Source organism: Trachurus japonicus, chromosome 18 (genome assembly GCF_045865225.1).
Source record: "Trachurus japonicus isolate A0001 chromosome 18, Traja_1.0".
NCBI lineage: Eukaryota > Metazoa > Chordata > Actinopteri > Carangiformes > Carangidae > Trachurus > Trachurus japonicus.
This window is the reverse complement of record NC_140924.1, coordinates 4,767,548-4,783,661: the sequence shown is the minus strand read 5'-3', so window position 1 is coordinate 4,783,661 and position 16,114 is coordinate 4,767,548. Positions and strand designations below refer to the sequence as shown.

The following is a 16,114-nucleotide window of genomic DNA, read 5'->3' as shown; positions in this document are numbered from 1 at the left end:
CAGGCGGCCCTGGTTTGAATCCCACATCGGACGGCCCTTTCCTGCGTGTCATCCGACCCCCTCTCTGCCTCCCTATTTCCTGTCTCTCTCAACTGTACTGTCAAATAAAGGCATGAAAAAGCCAAAAATATATACTTGGCAGTGGTACAGTCTTCTCCACTGATATGAACACATAGAACCCAAGAAGAGTGGTGTGGTAGTCTTCTCCCAGGGATTCTGCAAGCTTGGAGATGTTGAGAAGCTTCCTGGATCTTCACACTGTAGGGGTCTGATGAAGTCAGCTTTAGCAGCCTTGCCCACAGCTTCTGCTCGTACTGTAACACATCCATCTCAACATCAGTGGGGACAGATACACCGGAAGCCAGGCAGTAGTAGTATTGCAGAATCCCTGGGAGAAGACCACCGCACCACTCTTCTTGGGTTCTATGTGTTCAGTGGAGAAGACTGTACCAGTGCCATCAAAGGGAGAAGGAAGGTGGGGCCCTTGAAGAAGAATCCCCAATTTCACGTATTCAGACAACTCAGTGACTGCTAGAGTGTCAAGCCTGAGATGCTGAGGCAGTTGGAGCAATTCACCTGTCTGATGTCTGGACAGAGTTGTGAGTCTTCAGTGGATGTTGTCCGTGCCAAGTTGCTATGCAACATGGTGGGGGAGGACAAGAAACTCACTTGCAAGTCTAAGGTTGACCTGGTTCGCCTTCCTCCATGCCACTCTGCTCTGAAGCCACATGCCTGACGTGTGAACTACCGTGTCGCCAAGCGAGCTGATGAACCTATTCTGGAAAAACCAAAACCCTATGATGAGGGGCAGGGATGGATGAAGACTGATGAAGGAGTGTTGAAACCGGTGTGGTCCTTTGGTCCTATCCTACCAACTTCACTGGTTGATCCCCATGACACTTGAGAGCATGAACGGGAAGAGGAGGAGAAAGAGGAAGGAGATGATGAGTTTAACTTTGAAGATTTCAGTGAAAACGATGATGAGTGATGCATAGTGGAGAACCATTTACTTGACTGTTTATCTGGCATGGGAAAGAGAAGAGTGGTCACATCAACAAGAGTTCTATTATGATGTTTGATCCAAATAAACCTTGGTTAAACACACAACAACCTCTGTCTAGACACCTTATTTGGTATCTCCAATATTGGCGTCTTGTAATTGGTAAAAGGGTTAGGTTTGCTTACTAGCATGCCACCGACATGTGATCACTTTATGAATAGTTTTATTGTGATCTCTGACCCCCAAAACATGGGTCTAGACACCTTATTTGTTCAGATATCTGCAGTATTGGCTGAGATATAGTGAAATTAGGTTTTTTCGATAATGGCGGCACTAATTTGCATAAAAATGATACATGGGACATTCTGACAACTTTTTAACATAGCTCATCATTTTCTACACATTTTTTCCAATCTAGAAACACTGGTTAGAAGTATATTTCCGGGGGGTGCATGATACCCCCCTCTTCGTACTAGACTACTAAGGGTTGTCTTTGAAAGCTTATATCATATAAGCAAGTGTCCTAGCCTAGCTGTTCTTGAAAGACGTAAAACTCATTACTTGAATGGAGAACCACTAAGGGTTGTCTTTAACCAAGCCCAGCTGTTTTTGGAAGACGCAAAACTCATCACTTGCATGGAAAACCTCTAAAGGTTGTCTTCTAAAATTCATAAGGACATTTTAATACCGGGAATGTGCCCGATGCCGCAATGAGGCGATGCCGCAATGAGGCGATGCCGGGAACAGGAATGTGCCCGATGCCGCAATGAGGCGATGCCGGAATGTGCCGATGCCGCAATGAGGCGATGCCGCAATGAGGTGAAGACTACTATTAATTAGTAGTGTTGTTCCTGTTCATCAATAGAGTCTAATACTTTATGAAGACACAGGGATAACTTTGTTATTTTTCATATTAGGCCTAACTGTGGGGTGGTTTCCTACTTGATGATCATTTGATTGTGTGAGTGTTGTGATATCGAGCAGTCGAGACTGATCGAGAATTCCTTCACTGACACAGATCTCAAGTAGTTCTGTATTGGGGGGCATTGGAATAGGGTAAAGGGAAACTGTTAACTACGGTGTGGCAGAGCTTGGTGAATTAAAACGAGTGATTGGACTGGGAGAACCCCCTGCGGTCAAGCGCACGGAGTAAAAGACTCTGTGTAGAAGCTTCTTGATCGGGTCCTCACTCGGACATTGTGTCATTCACCCTTATCTGTCTAACACGTGCAATACTATTTAAAGATGTCACAGAAAATTGTGGATAAGTGGAGAAATTGTAAACCCGGCTCTCTGGGGCTGGTACTGTATGAAACAATAACAAGATGGCAAAAGAAAGTCCCAGGGGACCAGGAAAAGAAAGCCATGGACAGATTTGTAGACTGGACAAGGGACATGCAAGATAAGAGAATGTTTAAAGACTGTGAAAGCGCTCCGCCTACACTGAGTGAATGCACCATGTTTTCAAAACAAGCAGCAGAAAGTGTGGAGCAAACAAAGATTAAGCTACCCAAGGCAGGGATTATGTAGAAGGTAAAAACAGAGAGAGATTTGAAAAGGGCAGAAACATTCCTGACAAACTGTCAGTGTTTTTTCTGCACAACCAAGTCTCTAGGTGGGTAGAAGCCACACCTACCAAAACTGAAAAAGGACAAGAAGTCGTTAAATGGCTAACGAGAGAGATCATTCCCAGATTCGGGGTACCAGAAATAGGACGATCTGATAATGGTTCTCATTTTTCTAATGAAGAACTCAGAGAGGTGGAGGAGAAGTTTGGGATCAGACACAAGTTTGGGGCGGTTTATCACCCAGCATCACAGGGACTGGTGGAACGGGCAAATCGGACCATTAAAGAAGGCCTGGCAAAGGTCTGTGCTGACACAAAGCTGACCTGGATTGAAGCCCTACCTATTGTTTTGTTTAATCTAAGGTCTACCCCAAACGCCACCTTGAATATCAGCCCACATGAGATCCTGACAGGAAGAAAAATGCCCTGTCCATTCACCACTGCACCAACAGACTCACCACCGGTTGTATTGCAGTATGAAAATACATGTGAATATGTGAAACAGTTGAACAACACCGTGATGAGTATCTCTCAACAGGTAACAGAGATACTCACCAAGGAGCAGGACCCTGAAACTGCACCTGTTGAAGTGGGAGACTGGGTCCTCAGAAAGGTCAATAAACTCAGTTGGTCTTTTCCACGGTGGAAGGGACCATACAAGGTAGCAGAAGCTACTTCTCATTGTGTTAAGGTGTGGTTTACAGACGAGAGACTGAGTAACTGGATCCATAAGACTCACTGCATTCTTACTCAGGACCCTACCGACAGAACATTGACTGAGGTGCGGACTGACATTGCAACCTCATCGACTGACAAGGACTCTACCATACCTGCACGGGCTGAAACTTACAGTGAACAGACATGATGATGATGTCACAGTGGAGACTAGCCTGTAGGGCCAGAGTCTCAGTAACTAACCTATGCCCGGGCGGATGTGTACTGGTATTGTGGTGGAAACCGGCTGAGAAATACACTCCCTAATAATTGGTCAGGGACTCGTACTCTGGTGTCATTAATTGCGCCGATAAAAGTAATTAAAGTGTCCGTATCTGAAATAGAATCGTGGCCGTCAACCTATCATCGTGATTCCGTAACATCTTCTCACTCTCACGTGCACCAGAGAGCTGTTTTTGATCTGTATTTAGACTCACCTGCTTACATAGACGCAATTGGGGTTCCCAGAGGTGTGCCTGATGAATATAAGTTAGTAAACCAAGTTGCTGCAGGAGTTGAATCACCCTTGTTCTGGTGGGTAACAAGAATGTAGATAGAGTTGATTATGTCCACTTTAATGTTCAAAGACTTAATAACTTAACCAGAGATGCCATAGCTGGCCTGCACAACTGTCTGCAACTTCACTGAGGAGTCTGAGGACTTACCAAAATAGAGTAGCCATGGATTTTCTTTTAGCTGAGAGAGGTGGTGTATGCTCCATGTTTGGCCAGGACTGTTGTGTGTTCATTCCTAATAACACTGCTCCAGACGGCTCTATAACTCGAGCCCTTTCTGGCCTCAAAACTATGTCTGAAGAGTTAGCAGAACACTCAGGGATAGAGAATCCGTTAGCTGACTGGTTAGACAAAACATTTGGCAAATGGAAATCTTTGATTTCATCAGTAATTCTTTCACTGATTGCAGCAGTGACCCTGTTAACATTATGTGGATGTTGCTGCATTCCATGCATCAGGCACCTCTGTCTAAAATGTATTACTACAGCTATTAATGATAAATTCCCTACACCACCTCCTTACCAGTTAGTACAATACCCTGGAGAAGTGATGCCGCTGGTCTCCCTCTCTGAGCCCGGAGAGGACGAGACTGAATAACCCAAATCCGAGGATGATGAAGACCCTTGCTTGTACACCTGAACCCTTTCCCTATACATGACAAGCTGCTAATGCCTATTACATTTTTACATATAGTTCTTGCACACACGTAGAGGCGTGAGACTTATAGTTTTTCTTTTTAGTTAGGATACTCAGTGCCGAGTTCTGCTAGGGCTTTAAAGACTGTGTTTTTTATGTGTTTTGTTAAAAAGAAAAAAATATATATATTTTTTACTTAAAGCAGATATCATCGGCACGGCCGTTTCGGCTAATGCTGTGTTCAAGGCAGGCTTTTGAAACCGTAAGTTACAGCTTCAAGTCACAACTACGACTTGGTAGCGTTCCAGGTAACCCGTAGCTCGTGTTTTTACCGTCCTGTTGTCTGTGAAAGTTCCCTATAACGGCCACTCGTAACTTCCGACCCGTGAACTCGTACCAGATCGAACTGGTATGACTTCACAGGAAGGAAAAACACAAAGTACGAGTTTCCTTGAACGCACCATGAGTTAGCAGCCCCCGCCATTGTCAGGCATCAATTGGTCCTCGTGCTACGTCACCACATTCACGCGCATCCCTTGGCTGCACACACAGCCCTTCATGCCGTTCTCTCCCCTCATTGGATAACACTTGTATCCCACAAGGAAAATGTTCTCCTCGGGTTACAGCAGAGCAGAGTGACGGAGAGACTCGTGTTTAGGCTGAAATACTTCATGTAAGTGATTGCTGACGGAAAATAGGACTATTTAGGACTTATATTAACAAAAACATTCCACTGATATCTGCTTTAACCAATCATGAGACTGTTTAAATATTTCCACATGCGTGTGCAATGAAGAAATGCTTGCTGCTGGTAATTGCAAAGAAGAACAGCTTACACATAGTCGCTCACATATAGGCTGCTATTTTGCAATGAAGACCTTCTTATGCACAATATTTGATTTAGGTGATTGTTGATATGAATGATGTATATCAAAAGGGGGATACATAAAAATCTCCTGCCTGGTTGTGTTACATCTTAAAGAATGTGGTCACCTGCAGTTTGGGGGCCTGCTGGGATGGCTACTGCCAGTAGATGTGATACAATACAGGGATAACATCCCTACTTCTATTTGATTGACATAATAAAATCATGTCAAAAGGGGGATTGTTACAATTGGACATGTTCTGGGACGTTACGTACTTTGTTTTTATACTTCAATGACGTCATGTATGTTTTGACATCATGTGTTCCAATTTAGTACTTGAACGCACATAACCTGTGTGTGAACATGAAGCCAGATATTGTGACTCTAGCCTTATAACCAAGGACATAATGTAACTGCTGAGTTCTCTTAGTCTGTCAGTTAGGTCTGTTGCATTAGATACACGCCTGAACAACAACACACACGTCATGTTGCTTATCACATTCTGAGAACATCCAACCTCTGTACGGGGCAGGCCCAGCCCAAGAAGATAAATGTGACCCATTTCCTGAAATCTGGACTCACTCCTGACCGAGATCCTGCGAGAGCTCTGTCACTTTGAGTCCAGCGCTGATGTACTTTATCTGTGACCTGAGTAAACACTACTACTTTTGTACGAAAGACTTCTCTGGTCTGTTCTTGGGCTTCCAATACAAAGAATCGGGACTAACAGCTGTACATACTTTCCATCTCTGGCAAATGGAGGACATACTGTAGAAAAATAAATAAATAAAAATATTGTAAAATAAAATAATAATAATAACAACACCAATAATAAATATGTATCACTTAAACAAAGGAAGGACACTTCAGAAAGGCACCAAACATATAAATAACTTTTGTTTTATTGGACTGTAGTAACAAAATAGGTTTAAACATGGATGGATTACAAACATAATATTTAGGAAGAGATTTTTCACTGAGATGTGCAATACATGTATTCTTACACTCTAACAAAATATGAAACTCATCGCCAAGCCAATGATATCAATCATTTTTTAAGCATTTTGTGGAGCATGACTTTTTATGTGACTAATATTAGTGATATCTTTTCTATAAATGCTATCCCTGACCCTAACATAGCTTTAAATTATTTTGTCAATACCTTTAATTTTGTTGCTGATTAACACACACCTTTTAAGAAACTTAGAGTCAGGAATAGAAGTAATCCCTGGTTCTCTCCTTTAATTGCTGCAAAGTTGTGTAATAGGGACATTGCCTAGAACAGTTCCCCGAGAGAGTCCTACCAAGAGATTCTGAAAAAATTAGGATAAATATGTCATATATAAGTCAGGGATGCAAACGGGTCAGGACCAAAAAAGAGAGGAATTTCCGGGGTGGGGGGGGGTGCTCGCCATTAACAAATAAGTACATTACAATATCATGGAAAAGTCAATTTCCAGTAGTTCAACCCCAACTCAGTATTGAGTGCATATAGATGGACATAGTTTTCAGAAGGCCAACATTTCTATATTAAAATGCTTTTAAAAAAAATCCTTTGCAATATTTCCATTTTGGAGATACTGATTTTTAGGTCTTCACTGAATGTTAGTCATAATTATTACTATTAAAATAAACTGAAAAAATAAAGACATGGGATGTTTCATTCAGTGTGTAATGGACATATAGCCCTATATAATTGAACACATTCTACATCGCGGAGGCGACGTCTTTGCCTCCGAAACGGGGCATGTCCGGTGCACAGCTCCACGGACATGCACCGTTAATACAATACATCCATGATATGCACGGGGGAAAAAACAGCGTGGCCGTCTCACCGACTGCACGCGGATACGCGCCGCTTAATGAGCGCGCATGTCGCACGTCTACGTTTGAGGTCGGCTGTAATCAGTATAATCAGAGACCATGAATGAGTTCGCCTCAGTTTCACGTGATTGTCACTGTCAGCCTGTTAGAAAAACATTTTACTGACCCCAGCTGAGACGCTGAGACCCCCCCCCCCCTCCTAAAAACAAAAACTCTTTGGATCTGAACGATTCACACAAGTCACCTAATTGGTAATGAAAAAAGCGAGTTTCGCTTTTCGGCCCGCTGTTTGCATCCCTGATAAGTATAAGTTGAAAAGCCCTCAATATTGAGATTCTCCGACACCACCCATTTGTGCCTCAGCACAGTACGGAACAACTGGCCCTAGTGTGAGTGCACCCTAAGGGTCGGATTATTTGCTGTTGTGGTAAATATGTTCCATTACACATAGGAGTCTACTGACGTGACTGATTATATAATCGCAATATTTCCCTTGAGAGTGTTCTTTAACATAATTTGAGCACAACAGTGATACAGTCAGGACCGAGGTCCACAAACATCACTGTCACTCTCGGGTAATATTGCTTAATTAAAACCTGTTCGCGGTAAAAGCAAACCCAGATCAAAACCGGGATACTGAAGTTGCTAGTAAAACATCTGAACATTACCCGTTCCAAAATGTTAAATGGTAAATGGACTTGCACTTATATAGCGCTTTTCTAGTCTCTTGGACCACTCAAAGCGCTTTACACTGTTGGTCACATTCACCCTTTCACACACATTCACACAGCGCTTGGCAGCGCAGAAATCTAACCATTCACACACATTCGTACACCCAATGGACACATTGGGGGGCAAGTGTGGGTTCAGTGTCTTGCCCAAGGACACTTCGACATGTTGCCAGGAAGAGCCTGGAATCGAACCACCGACCTTCCGGTTAGTGGACAACCTGCTCTACCTCCTGAGCCACGCTAAATGTATGCTAATAAAGTGAAATAGAGAAAAATTACATAAGTTTTAGTACAGGTGGAATCTCAAAATGTGCCATTTTGGCTCCATATGTGCCATTTGAAATTTTTCAGGTACCAAACTATATATTTCACATATGTCACCATAGGTGTTCATGACATCTAAATACATTTTCCCAATCAAAGAAAACCAAACAAAGGAACTGAAGTTTGATTCCAAGTGGAGCAGATTTATTCATAATGAAAATAATCATAATGATAATAATAATAGCAAACTGTAAACAACTGCAACACAGGTAAAAACAACACAACTATACACCACTGTCCTTGCTTGTTTTTTTTCAAGTGAGGCAAAGGTTGGCGAGAACAGCCTGCTTGGAGGTGTGTCAGGCTACTGTCCATTATGCCACAAGAGAAAGCAGTTCTTTTTTGAGCTGAGGCAGAGAGGGACCTGGCACTTCCTGCAATAAACAGCTGTCTTCACCCGCGGTACGTCAGCATCCTGGCACCTCTTACAAAACTTCCTGGGTCTGGATCCTTCACCGTCATAGAAGGTGGGCATGCAGGTGGTGGGAGGAGGGGATGGGGGTTGGGGGGGTGCAGAGCCTTTAGCAAACTCCAGCATCTCTGTAGCCAGCTGCTCCCTGAAGGTTTTCTGGGTGTGTGGCTTTGTCTGGGTGGGGTCGTTCCCACCCCCCATTCGCTTGAACAGCTCCTTGTGGAGAAGGAAACTGTTCACCGCAGCGACGTCCACAAAATGGTAAAAAAAAGTTTTATACCATTTCATGGTTTTGTGGTGAGCACTGTAGTAGCCGGTGAGTGCGTCCGACAAGTCCACATCTCCCATGTGACGGTTGTAGTCCACTACAGCGTCTGGAACAGGGATAGACTTTGTTTGCCACACACCAGCCTCCTTCTCTTTTCTCCTCACCGTGTGTCCACTGAAGGCCTCATGCACTGTCGAGCACATGGTCACTTCACGGGTGTCCATCCATTTGACGAAGAGGAGTTTGTTGTCCCGGATCCACCTCAAATCTCCCCTCTCAGCCTTTTTTGGCAGGTCATTGGCCACAGTCTGTGGAAAACCAACATGGTTCCTCCGAATGGTTCCACAACAGCCGATGTGCTTTTTTTCCAAGTCCTGGAAAAGGGTGGGGCTTGTGTAAAAATTGTCTGTGTACACAATGTAGCCCTGACCAAGCAGAGGGAATGGCAAAAGGTCCATCACTGCATTGTAGCTCAGACCCTGGCCTGTGGTGAGCACACCGTTCCCTGTGTACACAAAGAAGTTCCAAGTGTAGGCCGTTGAAGCATCCGTCAGCACAAAAAGTTTGTAGCCCCACTTTGTGGGCTTGTCCTTTATGTACTGCTTCATGGCAATTCGGGCCTTGGGCACCACCATCCGCTCATCAATTGAGATGTTTTGGTACGGCTGGAAGTGTGCTTTACAAGCATTCACTATCTCTGTGTACAGCGGCTTTATTTTGAAAAGCCTGTCATACTCTGCGGTGTTCCTCTTCTTCTCATTCTCCTCGTCTTCTTTAGGGTCACTCAGGTGCAGCGACCACAGGATGGCCTCAAAGCGGTCCCGTGCCATTTTGTCACTGGGGAAGGGGAAGTTGTAAGGCCATTTCTTCCTCCAATAGTCCGACCTGTGATGGACTGACACAAGGCCAGTGTAGATCACAATAGCCAAGAAAGTGTAGAAGTCCTCGACTGTCAGTGGTTTCCACCTGTACTTCTTTCCAGCCTGCAATCTCTTGGCAGCATTGGCGTTTGTGTTGTCTATCACAGTCTGGACAGCAGAAGAGGAGAAAAACAGCTGGAAGAGGGTGAGGGGAGACCAGGATGCAGTAGTGTCAAAAGTAGGCCCAGGGGTCCTGGCTGGCATGAATTGCAGAGGGTCAGGTCTTTTGTCACTCTCCTGTCGGTCATGCCACCTCTCCTCTTCATCTTCCATCTCTTCCGTGGCAGACCCACCCTGACCATGCTTACTTGGTGTTTTGGATATGGCTTTTCCTTTGCGCTTGGTCTGCCTCTCTTCAGGTGAGTCCGAGTCAGATGAAGACGAAGGCGGAGGAAGCGGGTCAGAAACTTGGCAAGTGGATGTTGTGCTCTGCAGCTGAGTGGTGGGTGGAGGTGTTGATGGGCCTGTCTGAGGTGTTGATGATTGGGTGGTGGGGAGAGGTCCTGGAGCTGAACAATGACTGGATGAGCCTGCCTCTGTCAAAGGAGCTGACTGTGAATTGAATTGCAGAGAGTCAGGTCTTTTGTCACTCTCCTGTCGGTCATGCCACCTCTCCTCTTCATCTTCCATCTCTTCCGTGGCAGACCCACCCTGACCACGCTTACTTGGTGTTTTGGATATGGCTTTTCTTTTGCGCTTGGTCTGCCTCTCTTCAGGTGAGTCCGAGTCAGATGAAGACGAAGGCGGAGGAAGCGGGTTAGAAACTTGGCAAGCGGATGTTGTGCTCTGCAGCTGAGTGGTGGGTGCAGGTGTTGATGGGCCTGTCTGAGGTGCTGATGATTGGGTGGTGGGGAGAGGTCCTGGAGCTGAACAATGACTGGATGAGCCTGCCTCTGTCAAAGGAGCTGACTGTGAATTGAATTGCAGAGGGTCAGGTCTTTTGTCACTCTCCTGTCGGTCATGCCACCTCTCCTCTTCATCTTCCATCTCTTCCGTGGCAGACCCACCTCGACCACGCTTACTTGGTTTTTTGTATATGGCTTTTCTTTTGCGCTTGGTCTGCCTCTCTTCAGGTGAGTCCGAGTCAGATGAAGACGAAGGCGGAGGAAGCGGGTCAGAAACTTGGCAAGCGGATGTTGTGCTCTGCAGCTGAGTGGTGGGTGCAGGTGTTGATGGGCCTGTCTGAGGTGTTGATGATTGGGTGGTGGGAAGAGGTCCTGGAGCTGAACAATGACTGGATGAACCTGCCTCTGTCAAAGGAGCTGACTGTGGGGCTGCAGCAGGTCGTGATGCAGTGTCATTTGATGAAGCTGGCTCATGATCCTCATCGTTATTACTGTAAAACAAAACATGGAAGAAAAACAAATTACTCACTGGCCTAGATTTAAAAGTGTAACACGGCTAAACACACAAGCAAAAACCACGATAACCAATAAACACACACTGTGCTGGGGATGTCAATGAACAACAAACCTGTGTGTGTGTTTTACTGTACTGAATTTACTAAATGCACACACTCAAAGCGGTTCAAACTGGGTTGTATAGGACAGCACAGGAAAAAAACGTTGCTTTTGTGTTTAGACATACACATGCAAATGCAGATGCAAACAGGTCAGGACCAAAAAAGAGAGGAATTGTCGGGGGGGGGGGGGTGCGCATTAACAAATGATTACATTACAATATCACGGAAAAGTTAATTTCCAGTAGTTCAACCCAAACCAAGTATTGGGTGCATATAGATGGACATAGTTTTCAGAAGGCCAACATTTCTATATTAAAAATGCTTTTGCAATGTTTCAATTTTGGAGATACTGAATTTCAGGTCTTCACTGAATGTTAGTCATAATTATTACTATTAAAGTAAACTGAATAAATAAAGACATGGGATGTTTCATTCAGTGTGTAATGGACATATTATGTGTTAGTTTCACTTTAATTGAACACATTCTACATCGCGGAGGCGACGTCTTTCCTTCACCTCTGAAACGGGGCAGAGCTCCGTGGGAGACACCTGACTGACACAACAACGTAGAAAACGTTTTTAGAAAAACAGAAAATGCCCCCCTTTTCTACCCTGCGACGGCAAGAAAAGTTTTTGCCCTACAAACATTTAATTCACATTGGCTCGCTCAGGAAGGTCTCCTTGCCCCAGTAGTCATGACCACATTCTGATAAGAGGTATACGGTTCTCTTTTTATGGGCTGTTTTTGGGAGCTGCACTGAGCTCAAATCTCTCTGCTCTGCTCTGCTCTGTGTGCAGTTGGTCCAGCTGTAGCGGCCAGCTCGTTATCATGTCTATAAATAGAACAGTGCAGGTGCAGCCTGGCCGCTCGTTAAGATGTTTTTAAACACAGCCCCACACACACACATGATAAACCAGACTGACAGAGGATGTCCACGCACAAACACAGGCATGCACACTCACACAGACAGACACACACACACAGACGCTCACACACAGTCACACATGCACACATACACGAACAGACAAACAGACAAACACAACACTGTTCCACACAGTAAAATGTAAGCAGTTAAAAGTCACCATGGTAACTTCTGAGGGCAGGCTGCCACGCAGGTGTAATCAATCAGATCATTAGGGAGGGAGGAGTTTTGTGGCGCTCAGGGCCGGCCCGTGGCATAGGCCGTATAGGCAAATGCTAAGGGCGCCGTCCATCCAGGGGGCGCCAGCGCCACAAATGGAAAAGAAAAAAAAGTGTAACTTTCACTATTTTTTATAACTAGTTGACTTGGTACTATTATTTCTTAATACAAAAAATAATCCCACGTTAATTTAAATGCAAAGCAATACCTATTAAAAAGTAATAATATAATATGTTACAACATTAGGCTACTTACTAAGTCGCCCCCCCCCCCCCTCTCCCCCACATGCCCATTGGTACGTGCCCTCCGCTCTCCCCGCAGTCACACACAGCAGAGGTACCTGTCTGCAGTGGGAATGCTTTCAAGCCGTTTTCTTGTTAGAAACGCCACATTTTTAATTAGATGTGTGGATACTTGGTTGCATTAATCCTCAAAGTCGGCGCAAATGCCAGCTCGTTTGCGCGACCGTCTCGATATGTTTTTGTTTATATTTCAGTCATTTTACGCCGCCCTTGACGACCTGTCAATCAAAAGAACAGCTGTGAAGCGATTCGAACCCGCAGAATCGTTAGGAGAGAGAGAAGCAGTGAGGAGGGGTTGGGTTGGAGGAGGATGAAGGCGCTTCAGAGGCTGAAAGTTTTGACTCATTTGATGAGGAAGATATTGAAAAAAAGAAGAGAGTTGAGACATGTCACCTAATTGGTCATGAAAAAAGCGAGTTTCGCTTTTCGGCGCGCTGTTTGCATCCCTGACTATTACACGTTCAAAATACATATACATTTATTTTGAAAGTGTAACAAAGGTAGACACCTAATCAATATGTAATTGATAAAACAAACATTACATACCTTTCTGGTAATGGAATAGAGTAATCAGAGTCGTCGCTGTCCTGTCTCGTCTCGGGATGAACAAGATCCTCGTCGTCGGAAGAAGAGTCAACAGGACAAACTCGAGCCCCGGCGTCCTCTGCAAGTAGTCCCAGAACATCCTCGGTCCTAAGGACTCTTCTGAAACGTGGGTCTGGCACAGGCAAAAAAATGTTGCTAAAATTGTCAAGAACTGCAGTGAAATGCGTCCCAGGGTGGCTCATTCCGCGAAAACCGAGCTGGTTGTAAGATATGCACGGCGGTAACGCAGGTGTAGATCGGTCAATTTGGATGATTGACACCTCTATCGAACCGTCAGAGCCAGCAGAATCGAGTGACAGGAGGCAAGCATCACCAACTTTTCATCACAAAACAGCAAGTGTAAGATATCAGGGGTAGGGTGGCTGTATAAAAGTGTTTTGTTTTTTTTGCTCACTTCTGGCTGCTGGTTTACAGAGTTTTGGTCGTAGAGTCTCAGCTTTCATATGACACAGCATTTGTGGATGTAGCATGAAGAAGCATAGTGCTAGCGGTGAATTAATTTGCTTGGTGTTGGTGCTGTGTTTGAAAATTATGTGTATGAGCTTGTAGCCGAGTTTCTTCTGTTTAATTTGATGTGAAGCATTAATATGTTTCTACATGATTAGTGTGCTGTTAGAGCAGTGATTCTCAAACTGTGGTACGCGTACTTCTAGGTGGTACACAAAAGATTCACTGAATTAAACATGAATAAAATAAATTTCAGATGCACCGAAAATTCGGCCACCGCATATTTTCGGCTGAAAATGGCCAAAAATGTGTTTGCAGGATGTTGTGATGATGCAAGCAAAAACCTGCCGAAAATGCCGACATGGTTATCAACAAGTACCAGAGTCCAGGCACAGATCCAATTACATGATCTGTTTACCTGTTAGCTCCGTTAGCCTGAAGTTGAACAGACGCAGCCCCTTTATATAAAGTGAAATGAGCAGCGCTTCAAATAACCTGCGTAGTGTCTCTGATGTTAAAGTTTAGTGTTACTTCTCAGAGTTTTATTTTTATGATCGGGGGTCATGTAAACATGATGTACTGCTCATCTTTTCCGTTTGGACCCGAGGGAAAACAAACGTGTGTATGAGCTATAAAATGAAACAACACATGACTGCATACCGCCATTATAGTTATTAATTATTATTATTATTATGAAAACACACACACACCGTTCCTGCACTTAGGTTTTTAAAAGAAGTGCTGCATCACTGCACCCCCCTCCCCCAGTGGTACTTGGAGAGGCTAGTGTTTTCTGGGGTGGTACTTAGTGTAACAAGTTTGAGAACCACTGCTCTAGAGGTTAAAAACTAATCTGCAAAACTCCAATCATACAATCTGACTTTTAGGTTCATGGATTTAAAACTGAATTACTAACCGTTTTTGTTGTTCCAGTCATCATCACTGTCTTCAGCTTTAGTGAATGATTCTGAGTTCCTGTCTGGTTCAGATCCTCCACAGTCGTCTCCATCAGCCTCCATCTGTTCAGCTGAGCTGCTGGATAGAGGCTCCAACTCAGTTTGTCTTTGATGAGTTTGTAGGAACTGAGGTTTCTCCTCCTCATCCTCACTCTTCTCATGAACAGAAGCGAAGGAGAATGTTGGAGTGGTCAAAAATTCTTCCTTTTCTTCTTTAATATGTAGACTCTCTGGGTTCTCCTGATCCAGACTAGTGGTCAACTCAGGAGGATCCTCTGTTTTAATCATCAACTGTTGCTGATCGCCTGCAGAAACAATGAAACACATTATGAAAAAAAGTGTCTTCAAACTGTCACTCATTTACCTGGTGTCTGTATCAATCCTAATTATCTTCTCAGTGGACACCAACAGCATATCCTGCAGCCATGTGCACCCATTCATCAATCAGTAATCCATAAAGTCACCCTGATCAAACAGAACCCTCCAGTTACCACCATCAAAGTACCTCCATATAACATGACTAGTGGTAATAAAGTAGGCCATTGTACATAATTCGACTCCAACAATACCCTGAAAGCCCTGAGCTGCATCAAAGCTTTCAGACTAAAATAGCCTATAAAAGGTACAGAATGAGGAAAAAATAGTAGTACTATCAATAAACTTGTTGAGTGTGCCCAACATGTCCTAATACATTAGTGGCGCTTAATCCTTTATTATAATAAATAAAATTCTATCATAAAATTTGCCACCAAAGCAAATGAAGTAACAAATAAATAAATAAAAAGTTGATCACAAAAAAAAAAATCATAAAATTTGCTACTCAAATGTCTCTTAGATTTAGGTCTTTCAGTGATGAAGACACGAGTCGCCATCTGAACCTGTAACATATGGTGTAAGATCAACTTGAAAATTAACGACAGAGCTTAAAATGATCTGTAACTGTAAGGCAAGGTAAGTGTATTGTGTACAACATGCCCTCTTTCTTTACAAACCGAGACTTCTCAAGAGGTTCATCATGGATTTAAAACTGAATCACCGACCTGTTTTGTTGAGAACGACTCGAGGCTGCAGGAGAACATTCAGCATGTTCCTCTGCCGCTCGATCTCCTGTCTGAAGCCCGAAGCCTCCGCCTCGTAGCCGGCTACGACTCTGTCCACGGCCGCTAAGATTTCCTGGGAGGCGGCGGTGAGTCTCTCGCTAACGAATCCTCTCAAATCCTCGACCTGAGACATTTTACTCAAACTCTCGGTTGCTACCGCCGAATGAATCTATTGTTTCCCCAACCGCGACTCTCTTCCGGTTATGTAAGCCACGTGGATGGCATCCGAGTAAAACTGGGTCGCCTTCAACAAATACTTCGTCAGCCACAGACTCTGGTTATAGATTAACTGTTCTGTTCGGGACCCCGTGGTATCTCTTAT

General features: G+C 44.2%; 1 protein-coding gene across 1 annotated transcript; it reads right to left on the bottom strand.

Annotated features, from left to right (window-relative positions):
* Positions 1-8,422: 8,422 nt before the first annotated feature.
* On the bottom strand, positions 8,423-16,114 carry LOC146968436 (uncharacterized). The gene is made up of 4 exons (XM_085760355.1): positions 15,733-16,114; positions 14,653-14,997; positions 13,230-13,401; positions 8,423-11,113 (listed from the first exon to the last, which is right to left on the bottom strand). The coding sequence occupies exons 1-4, from the start codon at positions 15,923-15,925 to the stop codon at positions 8,482-8,484; spliced, it is 3,342 nt and encodes a 1,113-aa protein (XP_085616481.1). The 5' UTR covers positions 15,926-16,114; the 3' UTR covers positions 8,423-8,481.

Excerpts from the sequence above, each read along its gene's own strand:
- LOC146968436 (XM_085760355.1), bottom strand. The coding sequence starts at position 15,925 with ATGTCTCAGGTCGAGGATTTGAGAGGATTCGTTAGCGAGAGACTCACC. Across the intron at positions 13,402-14,652 it reads TGACTGGAACAACAAAAACG|ACCCACGTTTCAGAAGAGTC; the intron begins GTTAGTAATTCA and ends TGCCTGTGCCAG. Across the intron at positions 11,114-13,229 it reads TCTATTCCATTACCAGAAAG|TAATAACGATGAGGATCATG; the intron begins GTATGTAATGTT and ends TTTGTTTTACAG.